The sequence below is a fragment of the Dipodomys merriami genome, unplaced genomic scaffold (genome assembly GCF_024711535.1).
Source record: "Dipodomys merriami isolate MVZ:Mamm:240054 unplaced genomic scaffold, mDipMer1.0.p SCAF_5, whole genome shotgun sequence".
NCBI lineage: Eukaryota > Metazoa > Chordata > Mammalia > Rodentia > Heteromyidae > Dipodomys > Dipodomys merriami.
In genome coordinates this window covers 80,015,387-80,032,406 of record NW_027206068.1, presented here as the reverse complement: position 1 = coordinate 80,032,406, position 17,020 = coordinate 80,015,387, and the positions used below count along the sequence as shown (strand labels likewise).

At 55.4% G+C, this 17,020-nt stretch overlaps 1 protein-coding gene across 1 annotated transcript in view; it reads left to right on the top strand.

Moving 5' to 3' along the window:
* Vipr2 (vasoactive intestinal peptide receptor 2) overlaps positions 1 to 17,020 on the top strand; it is a 64,828-nt gene that overhangs the window by 18,011 nt on the left and 29,797 nt on the right. The window contains exons 3-4 of the mRNA XM_069997213.1: positions 9,289 to 9,396; positions 11,260 to 11,357. Of these exons, the coding sequence (XP_069853314.1) occupies positions 9,289 to 9,396; positions 11,260 to 11,357 (206 nt within the window). The remainder of the gene's footprint in view (positions 1 to 9,288; positions 9,397 to 11,259; positions 11,358 to 17,020) is intronic.

The window sequence follows — 17,020 nt, the reverse complement described above, 5'->3', positions numbered from 1 at the left end:
CATCACACCGCCAGTGTGGATTTCTGCTCTCTCCAGAGCCTTATGCACAAAAAACTACACAGGAAGTGCTGGATGCCAGCTCTCTGACACCCGTATCTCTGCCGTGTGCTGCAAGCTCAGAAAACAGCCAGCTCTGTGTAGCCAGCTCAGGCAGCTGTCGAGTGACGGCCGAGTGTCCAGGGGACAGCGCTGTCGGTCTTGGACAGACAGCCAAGGTGAGGTAGAGATGGAAGTCTCGCCACACTGCGGACAGTGGCACCGCTGCTGCCTTGCAAGGCTTCCGTGCCCAAGTAGGCTGAGGGTGGAAGCCACACAAAACCAGATTTGGCCCCAGGGGATGAGACGTGATCTTAGCCGAGCTGGGTCCTGAGCAGATGGCTCTGTGGATCCACTGTGATCCTTCAGTGAGCTAGTGCCTGAGCAGATGGCTCTGTGGATCTGCTGTGATCCTTCAGTGACCTAGTCCCTGAGCAGGTGGCTCTGTAGATCCACTGTCTTTGGTGACCTATCCCCTGAGCAGGTGGCTCTGAGATCCACTGTGATCTTTGGTGACCTATCCCCTGAGCAGGTGGCTCTGAGATCCACTGTGATCTTTGGTGACCTAACCCCTGAGCAGGTGGCTCTGTAGATCCACTGTGATCTTTGGTGACCTAGCCCCTGAGCAGGTGGCTCTGAGATCCACTGTGATCTTTGGTGACCTAGCCCCTGAGCAGGTGGCTCTATAGATCCACTGAGATCTTTGGTGACCTAGCCCCTGAGCAGGTGGCTCTGAGATCCACTGAGATCTTTGGTGACCTAGCCCCTGAGCAGGTGGCTCTGTAGATCTGCTGGCCCCCAGACTCTTTGAGTAGCACTAGTGGTCCTTAGGGTCTGGAGCAGTCTAATTTGGGAAGGGCCAGGGTCCCCTGTGTCTCTCTAGGCTCTGCATGCTGGCTCAGGTTTTACTTGCGTGTGAGTGCAGTGCAGGAGAGCTAGCATCTTGCTACAAGCAGCAACGATGCAATGGCTTGGAGATGCCAGCAAGTAGGAATCACGTCTCTGGGACAATTCAGTTTGGAACAGAGGTACATAGTTCAGAGGAGGACAAAGCACTCCCAAAATGAAGTCTTCCCGGCTCAATTCCAATTCCACCCAGTTCTGAGTCCTTCAAGTTGATGATGGGCATAGAAGATTAGTGGCTCTATTGGCAAAATGAAGGTAATTCATTTTTGTGTGACTTACTTCAACACAGTAGACCCAGAGGGATCACAGAAAGCTCCTTGCTCAGCATCCACTTCAGTAGAGAAGAAACAGAAGGCCATGCAAGTGTACCCTGAAAAGAATGCCCTTTATAGATATTCCTGCACAGATGTCTCCTGAGTTGGTGACCCATCCTATATACACCCCGCACCCCACACGGTGAGCCCCTCCCACATACACCCACACGGGTGAGCCCCTCTCACATACACCCCGCACCCCACACGGGTGAGCCCCTCCCACATACACCCCGCACCCCACACGGGTGAGCCCCTCCCACATACACCCCGCACCCCACACGGGTGAGCCCCTCCCACATACACCCACACGGTGAGCCCCTCCCACATACACCCACACGGGTGAGCCCATCCACATACACCCACACGGTGAGCCCCTCCCACATACACCCACACGGGTGAGCCCCTCCCACATACACCCACACGGGTGAGCTCCTGCCTAGCAAGCCGACTATGAAGCTGGTAGCCCTGCTAGCATAGTTAAGCTTCTCCACCTCTGTGGTTCCTGGCTTTCTACCTTCATGACAGGAACTGAGAAGTAGTTGACAGTTCAGGTTTCAGTACCTATTGATGATTTGTACTCAGAGCTGTAGTTTGAATATGGAAACTTGTTGAGTTCTCCAACGCTAACCACTCTTCACACATTTACTAGCTTTTTCATAGAGATTTCCCTTCCGCTGAGAAAGAACTATAATTTATTCAAACGATAAAATTCCAAGTACTTTTTACTCATTTCTTAATAACTTGTGTGATCATCTTATCATTGTTTGCTTATATTAGAAGCATTGTGTATGCTGAGCTTACAAATTTTAATTGTTACGGTCATATTGTGGAATATCACACAACCATTAAAAACGATGGCCTTCCAAGGGGGCACAGAGTGGGAGGGAGGGAGCGGGAGCAAACGCAGTCATGGTTTCCATATGCACTATGTGGAAAACGAACTATGTAACTCATGGGCAGGGATGGGAGGGGCGGCTTGGAGAAAGGGAAGGAAGGGTGGCATTGTCCAGACATAGATGTGCACCTTACCTGAATTGTGAGGTAACCACAGCTTAATAATAACTATAAAATGGTATTTCTAAAATAGCATGAAATGTGAGAGGTGCATTGGTAAGTTGGAAAGGTCAGGTGCTGTTGACATACCTGTAATTATAGCTACTCACGAGGATTATAGTTTGAGACCAGCCAGGAAAGAAAAGTTTGTTACACCAGATGCCCCTCAGTAGATGAATGGATCAAGAAAATGTGATACACTCACACACACACACTCACACACACACACACACACACACACACACACACACACACACACACACACACACACACAATGGAATTCTATGCCTCCATCAGAAAGAATGACATTGCTCCATTTGTTAGGAAATGGAATGACTTGGAAAAAAATTATATTAAGTGAAGTAAGCCAGGCCCAAAGAAACATAGGTCCCATGGTTTCCCTTATTTGCAATTACTAGTATATGTCTGGGACAAGTAGAAAAGGTCAAAATCTATGTACATATGACCATATAAGATGATGTTAAGTGAAATAAACTCCAAGATAGGGACACAGTGGTTTTTTCTTTCTTGCTATTGTTCCTAATGTATTTATAATGTACCATGTGATTTTTTTGTTGCTTTGTATGTTCTTCCCCGACAGTATAACCCGTTTTCACTGTATTTGATGTCGGTGCTCTGCATCTTGTATATACACTTCTCTAGCTTGGGGAGAGGAAGGGAAAAAACAAAATGCTTAAATAGGGATACAGGTTGACCCATTGTAACAATTGGATGTACAAGACACTATGTTAAAAAATGAACTTTACAATTTAGACCAGGTTGAGGGGGGAGTTTAGTCATGGAGGTAGGAGGGAAGGAAGGGTAGGGGAAAAATAAAGGAGGTAACAATGCTTTATAGGAAATGTATTCATGACCTTGCTCATGTAACTGTAACCCCTCTGTACAGCATTTTTACCATACAAAACATTTAAGAAAATTTTGAAGAGGATTGAGATAAAACACTTTCAAATATTTAAGCATTTTGGTTTTTTCCCTTCCCCTCCCCAAATTAGAAAAGTGTATATACAAGATGCAGAGCACCGACATCAAATACAATGAAAGCAGGGGTTATACCATGGGGGAGGAACATACAAAGAAACAAAGCAATCACATGAGTACATTAAAAAAAAATACCAAGAAAGAAAAATCCGCTTATGTCCCTGTCTTGGGGTTCATTTCACTTATCCATTGTAACAATGAGATGTGCAAGACACTATGTTGAAAATGAACTTTACAACTTGTGGGGGGGGTGAGCGAGGAGGGAGGAGGGAGGCGGGAGGAGGGAGGAGGGAGGAGGGAGGTGGGAGGAGGGAGGAGGGAGGAGGGAGGAGGGAAGAGGGAGGAGGTGGGAGGGAGGAGGGAGGAGGGAGGAGGGAGGAGGGAGGCGGGAGGAGGGAGGAGGGAGGAGGGAGGAGGGAAGAGGGAGGAGGGAGGCGGGAGGCGGGAGGAGGGAGGCAGGAGGAGGGAGGCGGGAGGAGGGAGGCGGGAGGAGGGAGGAGGGAAGAGGGAGGAGGTGGGAGGGAGGAGGGAGGAGGGAGGAGGGAGGAGGGAGGAGGGAGGAGGGAGGCAGGAGGAGGGAGGCGGGAGGAGGGAGGAGGGAAGAGGGAGGAGGTGGGAGGGAGGAGGGAGGAGGGAGGAGGGAGGAGGGAGGAGGGAGGAGGGAGGCAGGAGGAGGGAGGCGGGAGGAGGGAGGAGGGAGGAGGGAGGAGGTGGGAGGGAGGAGGGAGGCGGGAGGAGGGAGGCAGGAGGAGGGAGGCGGGAGGAGGGAGGAGGGACGAGGGAGGAGGGAGGAGGTGGGAGGGAGGAGGGAGGCGGGAGGAGGGAGGCAGGAGGAGGGAGGTGGGAGGAGGGAGGAGGGAGGAGGGAGGAGGGAAGAGGGAGGAGGTGGGAGGGAGGAGGGAGGAGGGAGGCGGGAGGAGGGAGGCGGGAGGAGGGAGGAGGGACGAGGGAGGAGGGAGGAGGTGGGAGGGAGGAGGGAGGCGGGAGGAGGGAGGCAGGAGGAGGGAGGCGGGAGGAGGGAGGAGGGAGGAGGTGGGAGGGAGGAGGGAGGAGGTGGGAGGGAGGAGGGAGGAGGGAGGAGGGAGGAGGGAGGAGGGAAGGGATGGTAGGGGAAAAACAAAGGAGTAGGTAGCCTTGCTCAATAGGGAACATACTCACCACCTTACTCATGTCACTGTAACCCCTCCATACACTATTTTATAATAAAAAACGTATTAAAAAAAGAAAAAGAAAAGTTTGTGAGAATCTTCTCTCCAGGATAAATTACAAGCAGCAGGACTGGAGTTACAGCACCAAAGTGGCAGCCAGTCTCTAGTGCCAGCCTAGCATGTACAAGACCTGGAGTTCACACTCCAGTATCACAAAAAGCGGAGGGATTCAAGTAACATAGCAGTACATAATACTCTACTTCCATAAATCAGTTACTTCCCCTGTGTATGAGCGCATGCCAGAGAGACCCAGTGAACTCAGAACTCCTGGGTCACCTGAGGCCTGGCCCGAGGTCCTGAAGGGGCCACCCCCTTCTGGACCAGATGTCTGAGCCCCGCTGCCCATGGCTCTGACATCACATCAGATGCCTGAGCCCCTCTGTCCACGGCCCTGACATCCCATCAGATGCCTGAGCCCCTCTGCCCACGGCCCTGACATCCCATCAGATGCCTGAGCCCCGCTGCCCACGGCCCTGCCATCACATCAGATGTCTGAGCCCCTCTGCCCACGGCCCTGACATCACATCAGACGCCTGAGCCCCTCTGCCCACAGCCCTGACATCACATCAGACGCCTGAGCCCCTCTGCCCACGGCCCTGACATCACATCAGATGTCTGAGCCCCTCTGCCCACGGCCCTGACATCCCATCAGATGTCTGAGCCCCTCTGTCCACGGCCCTGACATCACATCAGATGTCTGAGCCCCTCTGCCCACGGCCCTGACATCACATCAGATGTCTGAGCCCCGCTGCCCACGGCCCTGACATCACATCAGACACCTGAGCCCCTCTGTCCACGGCCCTGCCATCACATCAGATGTCTGAGCCCCTCTGTCCACGGCCCTGACATCACAACAGATGCCTGAGCCCCTCTGTCCACGGCCCTGCCATCACATCAGATGTCTGAGCCCCTCTGCCCACGGCCCTGACATCCCATCAGATGTCTGAGCCCCTCTGCCCACAGCCCTGACATCACATCAGATGCCTGAGCCCCTCTGTCCACGGCCCTGACATCACATCAGACACCTGAGCCCCTCTGTCCACGGCCCTGACATCACATCAGATGTCTGAGCCCCTCTGTCCACGGCCCTGACATCACATCAGATGTCTGAGCCCCTCTGCCCACGGCCCTGACATCACATCAGATGCCTGAGCCCCTCTGCCCACGGCTCTGACATCACATCAGACACCTGAGCCCCTCTGTCCACGGCTCTGACATCACATCAGACACCTGAGCCCCACTGCCCACGGCCCTGACATCACATCAGATGCCTGAGCCCCTCTGCCCACGGCTCTGACATCACATCAGACACCTGAGCCCCTCTGTCCACGGCTCTGACATCACATCAGACACCTGAGCCCCACTGCCCACGGCCCTGACATCACATCAGACACCTGAGCCCCTCTGCCCATGGCTCTGACATCACATCAGATGCCTGAGCCCCTCTGCCCATGGCTCTGACATCACATCAGATGCCTGAGCCCCGCTGCCCACGGCTCTGACATCACATCAGATGTCTGAGCCCCTCTGCCCACGGCTCTGACATCACATCAGATGCCTGAGCCCCTCTGCCCACGGCTCTGACATCACATCAGACACCTGAGCCCCGCTGCCCACGGCCCTGACATCACATCAGACACCTGAGCCCCTCTGCCCACGGCCCTGCCATCACATCTGGAGGCTTCCTGGAGGTAGAGGCGCCAGGCCCCCCAGGGGCACCCCAGGTACCCCACAGCAAGCCTGCCCTCACTCTGGGGCCTTCTTCCTGCTCTGAGACTCCAGCAGAGCCGCACCGCAGCACCCCAGAGCTCTGTCCCGTCTACCTGTGCGTCCTGCCAGATGGCCATTCCCTTCTCCACCACAAATTCTGTGCAAGGAATGGCCAAGGCACAGGACGTGCTTTGTCTGGTTTCTTCTGTGGCAAGAAAGAAGTCACTCTATGATAAAAGAACTTGGACCCAATGGCATGTCTTCACTGAGGGCCAGCTGAGCCACGGAGGTTCACAGCTGCTCCAAGTGACAGTCCTGCTCCAGCTCCTTCTCACCCCGAGGCGTCCCTACACGCTCAAACCCCACACACAACAGAAGGCACGGGCGCTCAGGAGGAACGCGGGGTCGCGTGTACAAAGCCCCATCTGCCTGCTGTGTGGGGACGAGTCTGCACCGGCTAGCAGATGCACCGGCTAGCTGCTCTGCTTCACCCACCCGCCCTTGAGGTCGAAACGTGATGCCCGGTGGTGGGCACCGAGGAGGGGCTCTGGCAGCTGGTGCTGGGCCGGAGGCGGGGACTGCAAAGCACAGCCCCTTGGACCTCGCGGTGAGCCAGCATCTGCCTGCCCGGCTGGTCACGAGCTCTGTGTGCAGGAAGGGAGCTTTCTCCTCCGCCCCTGTTGGTTGCTGTGGGGTGGCCAGAGACCAGCCAGGCTCTGGCTGCCCTGAGACTGGGGAAGCCCTGCCCTGCCTTCCTGCCCCGCATCATTTCTGCAAGGAGCCTCGTTCTGTGACTTTCCACACAGGCCTTTTGAGTGCATTGAGGCTGGCCTGCAGAGCTGCCCACGTTCGGGGGCACCCGCCCAGCGCTTCGGCCCACGTTCGGGGGCACCCGCCCAGCGCTTCGGCCCACGTTCGGGGGCACCCGCCCAGCACTTCGGCCCACGTTCGGGGGCACCCGCCCAGTGCTTCGGCCTACGTTCGGGGGCACCCGCCCAGCGCTTGGGCCCACGTTCGGGGGCACCCGCCCAGCGCTTCGGCCCACGTTCGGGGGGACACCCCCCAGCACTTGGGCCCACGTTCGGGGGCACCCGCCCAGCGCTTCGGCTCTCACCTGGTCTCCACAGGCCCCTCACACCGATGAGCCAGCCTTCCTGGACAGCACCTCCTAGCAGGGCAGTGTTGGCCTGCCCCAGCCCTGCCCCAGCCCACAGGCGACTCAGGTGTCTGCGGGGTGGGTGCGGGCGCAGGCGCGGGAGACCCGCAAGCGTGAGGAGCCGGCCTGCTGGGCCTGCTTGGCTTGGAGGCCAGGCAAGGTGGCTGCTGCCTTGGGAGGACACGGTGAGCGGCCCGGCTGGGTCAGCAGCGTTGGTGAGGCTGGCTGCAGATTCTGACCATACAGATCACAGACACCTCTGGAGTCACACACAGAAGGGCCCAACCTGCTAGCCAGAGCCATGCCCTCCTGCCTTGGAACCGGCGGGGCGTGTGGTGTGCCTCCTGCCTCCATCGGACTCTGCTCGCCAGGTCACATCTGTCCCAGAGGGCCCCTCAGCAAGTCCCCAAGACTCGAACTAACACCCAGACACGCAGCAGCAAGACTCCAACTAACACCGAGACACACAGGCCTGTTTACCACACCAGTGCAGACCAGAGCAGCAAGACTCTAACTAACACCGAGACACGCAGGCCTGTTTACCACACCAATGCAGACCAGAGCAGCAAGACTCGAACTAACACCAAGACATGCAGCATCAAGACTCAAACTGACACCGAGACACGCAACAGCAAGACTCTAACTAACACTAAGACATGCAGGAGCAAGACTCGAACTGACACCGAGACACGCAGGCCTGTTTACCACACCAATGCAGACCAGAACAGCAAGACTCGAACTGACACCGAGACACGCAGCAACAAGACTCGAACTAACACCGAGATACGCAGCAGTAAGACTCGAACTGACACCCAGACACGCAGCAACAAGACTCTAACACCGAGAAACACAGCAGCAAGACTCAAACTAACACTAAGACACGCAGCAGCAAGACTCGAACTGACACCCAGACACGCAGCAGCAAGACTCGAACTAACACCGAGACACGCAGGCCTGTTTACCACACCAGTGCAGACAGACCACAGCAGCAAGAAAAAAAAACAATGACTGTCTTGAAATTTAATTGTTGTTTGAAAATGCAAGGTAACTCTGTATTTCACCTTTATAACCACATTCAATTTTCCCCTGTCATCTCTTTATTAAAGACACTTTCCATGTTGGAGGGCTCGTGTTCATCAGAATTCACAGGAGAGGAGCAAATTCCTCCACGGTCTTTTTGTGTTTTTAATTTTTGTTGTTATGGTAAAGGTGATGTGCAGAGGGGATTCGGTTACATAAGTCAGGTAATGAGTACATTTTTTCTTGAAACAATAACCCTTTTTTAAAAAAAGAATATAGTACATAAATACACAGTGGAAAACTATTCACCCTTTAAAAAGCAGGAAATCGTGTTATTTTTGATAACACAGAGGAACCTGGAGGATTCGGCCCGGCCAGGAAGCGAATACTGCCTGGCCTCCCTCAGGTGTAACCGCCCCTGGGGCAGAGTGTGGGGCGGGTCGCCAGACAGGAAGGGCTGGGCCGTCTCAGCTGGACAGGGACACCAACAGGACGTCACTCAACAAGGTGACTATAGTTTTAAAATGTGATTTCCAAAACACCAGAATGGGTTTTACATGTTCTCACCATTTACAAATGGTATTTGGGGGGGATGGGTGTGCTGATTAGATTACTTTGATCATTCTACATTATTTGTCAACTAGAAATAAAACTTGCAAAAGCGCCCAGTCCATACCAAATTGTTCGCAGGTCTTATTTCTCCAAAGCTGGTTAAAATGATCGCACATTCTCAATAATACCGTGCAAGTGGTTCATGGAAAATTGCTCTCTGGTGTGGTTCTTTAGCCAGTGGATTTCCTCGTGTGAAGCTTCCAGGCAAATCACAGCCTCGTGGAAGGCTGCGCCCCAGCCCATGGCTGTTCCTCACCCCTGCCTCTCCTTCCAGCCTGCAGGGGCATCTGGGACAACATCACGTGCTGGCGTCCTGCGGATGTGGGAGAGACGGTCACCGTGCCCTGCCCCAAAGTGTTCAGCAACTTCTACAGCAAGCCAGGTACCGTGGTGCACCGGTGGGCCTGCCTGGAGCAGGCTTTCCTATTTGGGCAGCGAGGGGCTGGGTCTCCCTCTTTTCTAGCCTCTTCCTGCTGTGAGTGGAACCATGAAATAGTTGGACCAGATTGAGGTAGGAGCTTACTTTAGGGAGCAAAAGAATCCTGTCCCTTGGTGGGCAGGGCAGGTGTGAGGGAAGAGACTAAGCAAGGATCTTTCATGAACAGAGACAGATAAACAGGAGCCAGAGCACCAGCAATGTCATCTGGGGCGACAGAGACAAGGAAAAGATGAAGAAGGCTCTGCTGGTCCCCGAGGTTCTGAGCGAAGGTGGGGAGTGTGGGCCACTGGACCCCCTCTGCTCTGCCCCCAGACCCAAGCCCCCTGTTGGCAGCTTCTCTGTCTCTGCAGAGAAGAGACAGGGCCAGACCCCTTCCCTGCGCAGGGCTTGCTCTACGCAGCTCTGCAGGCCTGGCTCGTGGCTCACAATTCCTCACAGGGAGAAATCTCTCTGGAAAGGCAGGGGATAGAAGACATCCAGAAACAGGAAATAATGGTGCTTGGCAGAAATCATTTTACCAGGGCGGTGATGGAGAAAACCTTGAGAACTAATAACATTGCACTTTAAAACAACAGTGGAGGAAATGGAGATCGGGGAAAGAGTTGGTCTCTTCTCAGGAGCTGAACCCTGTTCAGCACGGGACATCTCAATTCAGAGACTCTGAACCTCACAAACCGCTGTCCAGTCAGCGACACTGGCAGGAGCTCAGGCCAGGACTGTTCTCTGGATGTTCCAAATACACTGGCACAGGCCCAGGAGCAGACGCCTGCACACACCCAGCTCAGGTGTGGGGTGGGTGAATGACCTCGGGAGGGGCAGTGGAGCAGAGCGGGGCCCTGGGTCCCCGATCGGCAGACTTGCTCTGGGCCTAGGCTTCGTGCACTGTGTCACCAGCCCAGGGCTTGCACACCGCCCAGTCAGGGAGGAGCCTGCTCTCAGGGAGGGCTGAGTTCTCAGTGCCCCTGAGCAGGGTGCACCACAGTTAGGAGACACGGAGCTTTTGAGTCAGAAAACCCGCAGTGCGGGGCCAGCGATGCGGGGCCAGCGATGCGGGCTGTGATGCATCACAGGCCCCGAGGGCCCCGGGCCCCGCCGCTCCTCAGGAGCGCAGGAGAGGCACGGGAGCCCGAGCCTTAGGTCTGCCGTGGAGGGCAGCTTCGGGCAGAGTTTGGGCTTGAAGGGCTCGGGTAACTGCTGTCCCTATTTCACTCTGTACTCTCCAAACTCTGTCCCACGTGGTGTTGTCACGTTGCTGCCAGGAAATAGAGGGAATGCTACATTTCTAGACTGACTATGCAAATTTTAGCTTATTGAAGAGCAAATAATGCAGTTTAGAATAAAGAGCAAAAGAAGTTCTTAACTGCCTTTCTTTCTTGCAATTTAAACCTTCCTCCCACAATGACTTTCCTCTGGCTCTCAGCGCGTCAGTCCTGCCCGTGCTGCCTCCCGAGGGGCAGGCGGAGGGGAGGGCGAGCAAGCCCCGCATCCAGGACAGAGCAGGCAGGCCCCTGCCGTTAGTCACTGGGTGGTGACAGCGTCAGAATCTACTAAGGACTTCCATCTACTCTGAGATAAGAGTACGTAAAGTTGAAGCAACTACAAGTGTAGTTTCTGTCTTCTTTGCTTTCTGACATGGTGGTCTAGTCCCTGCAAGTCCACGATGTGGGTTGAAGGAGGGAGACCAGGATGGCTTCTGAGAGGCAGCATCTCCTGTGAGCAGTCCCATTAAGACGACAGTCTCCAGACAGACGTAGCATTGTCTCTACTGAGACCCTGCAGATACAACATCTGAGCTTTACTTTCCAGGAAACATAAGCAAAAACTGCACGAGTGACGGGTGGTCAGACACGTTCCCAGATTTCATGGACGCATGCGGCTACAACGACCCAGAGGATGACAGTAAGGTAGGTTCCCAGGCGAAGCCAGACCCCCGCCACAGCGGGCCCTGTGCTCCGGCCACGCCTCTGCTCTGCTCTGCTACTCACGTTCGGGACTCACCGATTCTCAGTAACTTCAGAGAACTCACAGAGAAGCAAACCGTCTTTGCTGATGGTAGACACCTGTACACGGCCACACTGCCTCCAGGCAGCCTCCCTGATGCCTTCTTGTCCTGTTCTAAGTGTGGGCTCCAGGGAAGCAGCAACCTTTCTTCTCCCTGAGATGGTGACAGACATGGCCAACACCAGGGCATCTTTTCAGGCTCAAAAGCTGGGTTTGCTGTCTAGAGCACTGGGCTGTAGTGTCTCGTCTCAGGCTGTGTGGGCAACGGAGCTGGTGTCTGGTCTGGTGGCTCAGGCTGTGTGTGCAGTGGTGCTGGTGTCTGGTCTGGTGTGTCAGGCTGTGTGGTACAGTAGTGCTGGTGTCTCATCTGGTGTGTCAGGCTGTGTGTGCAGTGGTGCTGGTGTCTGGTCTGGTGTGTCAGGCTGTGTGTGCAGTGGTGCTGGTGTCTGGTCTGGTGTGTCAGGCTGTGTGGTACAGTAGTGCTGGTGTCTCATCTGGTGTGTCAGGCTGTGTGTGCAGTGGTGCTGGTGTCTGGTCTGGTGTGTCAGGCTGTGTGGTACAGTAGTGCTGCTGTCTGGTCTGGTGTGTCAGGCTGTGTGTGCAGTGGTGCTGGTGTCTGGTCTGGTGTGTCAGGCTGTGTGGTACAGTAGTGCTGGTGTCTCATCTGGTGTGTCAGGCTGTGTGTGCAGTGGTGCTGGTGTCTGGTCTGGTGGCTCAGGCTGTGTGTGCAGTGGAGCTGGTGTCTGGTCTGGTGTGTCAGGCTGTATGTGCAGTGGGGCTGGTGTCTGGTCTGGTGGCTCAGGCTGTGTGTGCAGTGGGGCTGGTGTCTGGTCTGGTGGCTCAGGCTGTGTGTGCAGTGGTGCTGGTGTCTGGTCTGGTGTCTCAGAAGGGTTGTTTCTGCAGAAAGAGGGGTTCCTAGGCTCTGCTCTGAGGACCCTGAGTTCTGACCCCCGCAGGATGCTGGCCAGGAGCGAGGTGCCCTCAGGGGCAGTCCTCGTGGGCTGGCTCTCTGCAGCGTGGGCTGCAGTCAGGCTAGGCCAGACCAGGCCGTCAGGAGTTTTGAAGCCGGTGGGGAACACCTGCCACCTGGGCTTCATTTCATGTTGGCACCAGATGTGAACCGGCAAACATTTGGTGCTGAGCAGTGCCCAAGGCCCAGCCAACACGGGCGTGTGGCTCTCTGGGGACACACAAGTCCGGTGCTCACGGTGTGCTCACTCCTCCTGTATCTTCTCATGAAGGCATGGAGACGCTGGTTCCCTCCAGTCATAAGGAATGGTGGGGACGCAGAAACGGTCCCAGCAGCGCAGCACCGGCTCACTGCCCGGTGGCCCCTCATTTCCTCAGCTTCCCTTAGGTCTGAAACTGGGCCTGAAACTGCGTCCTGCTGCATGACTGCTAACTAGCCTTCCTGTCTAACTTGGAAAGCCTGTGTCTTCTGAAACACCTCAGAGGGCGTAATGTACATTCCCTGATAATGGATTAGGAAGTAAAATACTTTAATGTGAGAAAGCCGCAGAAATGATGCCCCCAAACCAAAAGGATTTTCCTTCCTGACTGTACTTTCTGCTTCCTGAATACTTTGATCCTGGGTTATTTTAAGGACGCATTGCAAGAGGAAAAGGCAGAATCTGTGGTGTGTTCCCAGAGGCTCTGAGAGAGATGGCTCAGGGTGGGCACTCGGTGGACGCGTGCTGTTCAGGCTGGGCCCCGGGGTGAGCCCAGGACAGCAGCCAGGAGATGCCCCTTGTCACCGGCCCCTAGCAATCCACGATCACTCATCGGCTCACCCTTCCCAGACTTACAGGTATTGACTTCCCACTCCCACAGATCAAATTCTGCCATGGGTGTTACACATACAATCATTATTGACTGCAAACCTAGTTTAATCCAAGGAAAACCCTAGCTTCCACAAAGCCATAGCTGGCTGCAGATGGCGGAATCAAAAGGCGACAGGTAGGACTTTGAGTGAGGGTCCTTGTTCAGGCTGCTGCCCAGTTCTGCACAGCTCCTCCCACGCCCAAATGTCTCCAATCTACGCTCAAGGACCAGCAGCCGCCCAGTGACTGGAAGACACAAAGGCGCACAGAGCTCACCCCTGCCTCTGCTCCCGTTAGAGGTGCGGGCGACTCTGGCCTTGCTGGGACCCGCACAGAGGCCACTCTGGCCCTGTGAAGACCGTGCCTGCCTAGTTCTTAAGAAAAGAACGCTCTGCTAAATTTAGCCCCAGGCTGTTTGGCATTTCAGCCCTCCATGTGTCAAGTGGACGCATTTCTTCCATATTATGCCATATTCCCAAAATATTTACACTCTCTCCTGCAGCATCTCTCCACTGTAGCCACTCTTCCTACAGCTTGCTTCCCTGCCAAACCCATGCCAGACTATTCGCAGTGTGTGTGCTTGGTCCCCAGCCATGTGTGGTGTGACCTGTGTGGGCATCTGGTCTCCATTGGTGAGCAGTGTGAGTGGTGTATCTGGTCTCCATTGGTGAGCAGTGTGAGTGGTGTGTGTCTGGTCTCCACTGGTGAGCAGTGTGAGTGTTGTGTATTTCTGGTCTCCATTGGTGAGCAGTGTGAGTGTTGTGTGTATCTGGTCTCCATTGGGGAGCAGTGTGAGTGTTGTGTGTGTCTGGTCTCCATTGGTGAGCAGTGTGAGTGGTGTGTGTCTGGTCTCCATTGGTGAGCAGTATGAGTGGTGTGTGTGTCTGGTCTCCATTGGTGAGCAGTGTGAGCAGTGTATCTGGTCTCCATTGGTGAGCAGTGTGAGTGGTGTGTGTATCTGGTCTCCATTGGTGAGCAGTATGAGTGCAGTGTGTGTCTGGTCTCCATTGGTGAGCAGTGTGAACAGTGTATCTGGTCTCCATTGGTGAGCAGTGTGAGTGGTGTGTGTGTCTGGTCTCCATTGGTGAGCAGTGTGAACGTTGTGTATATCTGGTCTCCATTGGTGAGCAATGCGAGTGTTGTGTGTGTCTGGTCTCCATTGGTGAGCAGTGAGAGTGGTGTGTGTGTCTGGTCTCCATTGGTGAGCAGTGTGAGTGTTGTGTGTGTCTGGTCTCCATTGGTGAGCAGTGTGAGTGTTGTGTATGTCTGGTCTCCATTGGTGAGCAGTGTGAGCGTTGTGTGTGTCTGGTCTCCATTGGGGAGCAGTGTGAGTGTTGTGTGTGTCTGGTCTCCATTGGGGAGCAGTGTGAGTGTTGTGTGTGTCTGGTCTCCATTGGGGAGCAGTGTGAGTGGTGTGTGTGTCTGGTCTCCATTGGTGAGCAGTGTGAGCAGTGTATCTGGTCTCCATTGGGGAGCAGTGTGAGTGTTGTGTGTGTCTGGTCTCCATTGGTGAGCAGTGTGAGCGGTGTGTGTGTCTGGTCTCCATTGGTGAGCAGTGTGAGTGTTGTGTGTGTCTGGTCTCCATTGGTGAGCAGTGTGAGTGTTGTGTGTGTCTGGTCTCCATTGGGGAGCAGTGTGAGTGGTGTGTGTGTCTGGTCTCCATTGGTGAGCTGTGTGAGCAGTGTATCTGGTCTCCATTGGTGAGCAATGTGAGCGGTGTGTCTGTCTCCATTGGTGAGCAGTGTGAGTGGTGTGTGTGTCTGGTCTCCATTGGTGAGCAGTGTGTGTTGTGTTTGGTCTCCATTGGTGAGCAGTGTGAGCGTTGTGTATATCTGGTCTCCATTGGTGAGCAGTGTGTGTTGTGTCTGGTCTCCATTGGTGAGCAGTGTGAGCGTTGTGTGTGTCTGGTCTCCATTGGTGAGCTGTGTGAGTGGTGTGTGTGTCTGGTCTCCATTGGTGAGCAGTGTGTGTGCCTGGTCTCCCCTCCTGAACAGTGGGGTGCTGCGTGTCTGTCTGTCCCCTGCCCATGATCACAGCCTGCTGGACTTGGCCAGGTCTGGTGTCCCAGTAGGACAAGCACCCCAGGCGTCAGACACCATGGGAACTCTGCTGTGTGTGTGGCACTGGCAGTGTCCTCTGGGCCGAGGTCCGGGCAGCATCTCTGTATCTTATGGGAGGGCTGTGGTCCCCTGCGGTTCCTGGCATCCAGGACCATGTGTGGTGACCTGACGCCAGCCTTTGATGTTGAGGAAAGGGGTGCTTGGGTCAGGGAGAGCAAGGTCAGCGTGGAAGGACATCTTGACAGTGTGGACAGAATGGACAGGACCTGTGCTAAAGATGGAGCTGCACCCGTGGCTGCTCTCCAAAGTCCTGAGGCTGAACTCGAGTTCACAGACAGAACCGTGATCCACAAATGGCTTCCAGAAACCAGACACAGTGATTAGCCATGCTTAAGCCCACTTGGCCTTAACTGTCTTCCAACTAATGCTCTGCAATAAAGCACTGGAGACGTCTCTTCAGGCACAGGGAGACCAGAGGCTGACGGTCCAGAGGAGAGGAGAGGAACTGAGGTTGGAACGGTACAATCTAGAAAATGATGTATCTGATGGTCCCCGCCACGGGGGCCTTGGCCAGGGAGCTTCCTGGAGCCCAAACCCAGGCTCACCGCCTGGCAGCCCTTGCTCATTCTTGACTTCAGCATCGAGACTGTGGCTCACCCTCACGTGCCCTGTGGGCCGATGTGGCCATGCAGTGACCTTTCCGCCAAAATAGGCTCCACTCACAGTGGCAGTCCTGTCCTAGCGTCCCTGCCCTTCTTGAGGTGTGTCTGCCACCCCAAGAGGCCAGGTTGCCAGAGAGGTGCATCCCAAGGGGACCGTGTCCCGGGACAGACTGACCCCAGGGGAGCTGTGTCCCAGAACAGGCTGTGCTCAGAAGCCAGGTCTCCACATATGCGCGCCCCAGGGGAGCTGTGCCCAGGAAGGGTTTGCTCTCAGTAGCGCTGAGTCTTCAGGAAGGACAGGGCAGAGGCCGTGTCTGTCTCAGGAGAGGCCACGATGTCCCCAAGGGAGGCCATGGCTGAGGAAGGGCTTTGTCCTGAGCCAGAGGCCACGTCCATTTGAGGACAAGGCCGCTCTATGTCCCAGGAGAGCTTCCCAGTAGAAGCCAGGACCCCAGGGGACAGGCTCCTGGCGGCCCAGCCGGGACTTGCTGGGTGGCCTCTGGCCTGCACCCTATGCGCGTCCCCTGGGGCCAGGCCCACCTGGATCCAGTGTCCAGTCCCTTCCTCAGCTGGGGAGGAGGGGAGACCAGAGGGTCTGAGACTGAAGGAGGTGCTTCTTCCCGGGCCAGCAGAGGTGCTGCTGCTGTGCTCTGTGCACAGAATGAACAAGGGACTCGGATATAAGAGATAGCGGCTTCCTTCCATCAGGACTTCTCCTCCACGGCCTCCAAAGACAGGCAGACCTTGTCCCTGCGTGGGAGACTCCTCTTGCAGCAACAGGTGGAAACTCAAGTGTGGCCCCACTCCAGCCCTGGCTGCCATTGTACAGCTTCACTACTACCTCCTGGGAGAAGAGCCCGGGGCAGGGAGGAGCTTCAGGGAGGAGCCTAAGGCAGGGAGGAGCCCAAGGCAGGGAGGAGCCCCGGGTCAGGGAGGAGCCCGAGGCAGGGAGGAGCCCGGGGCAGGGAGGAGCTGGGGCAGGGAGGAGCTTCAGGGAGGAGCCCAAGGCAGGGAGGAGCCCCGG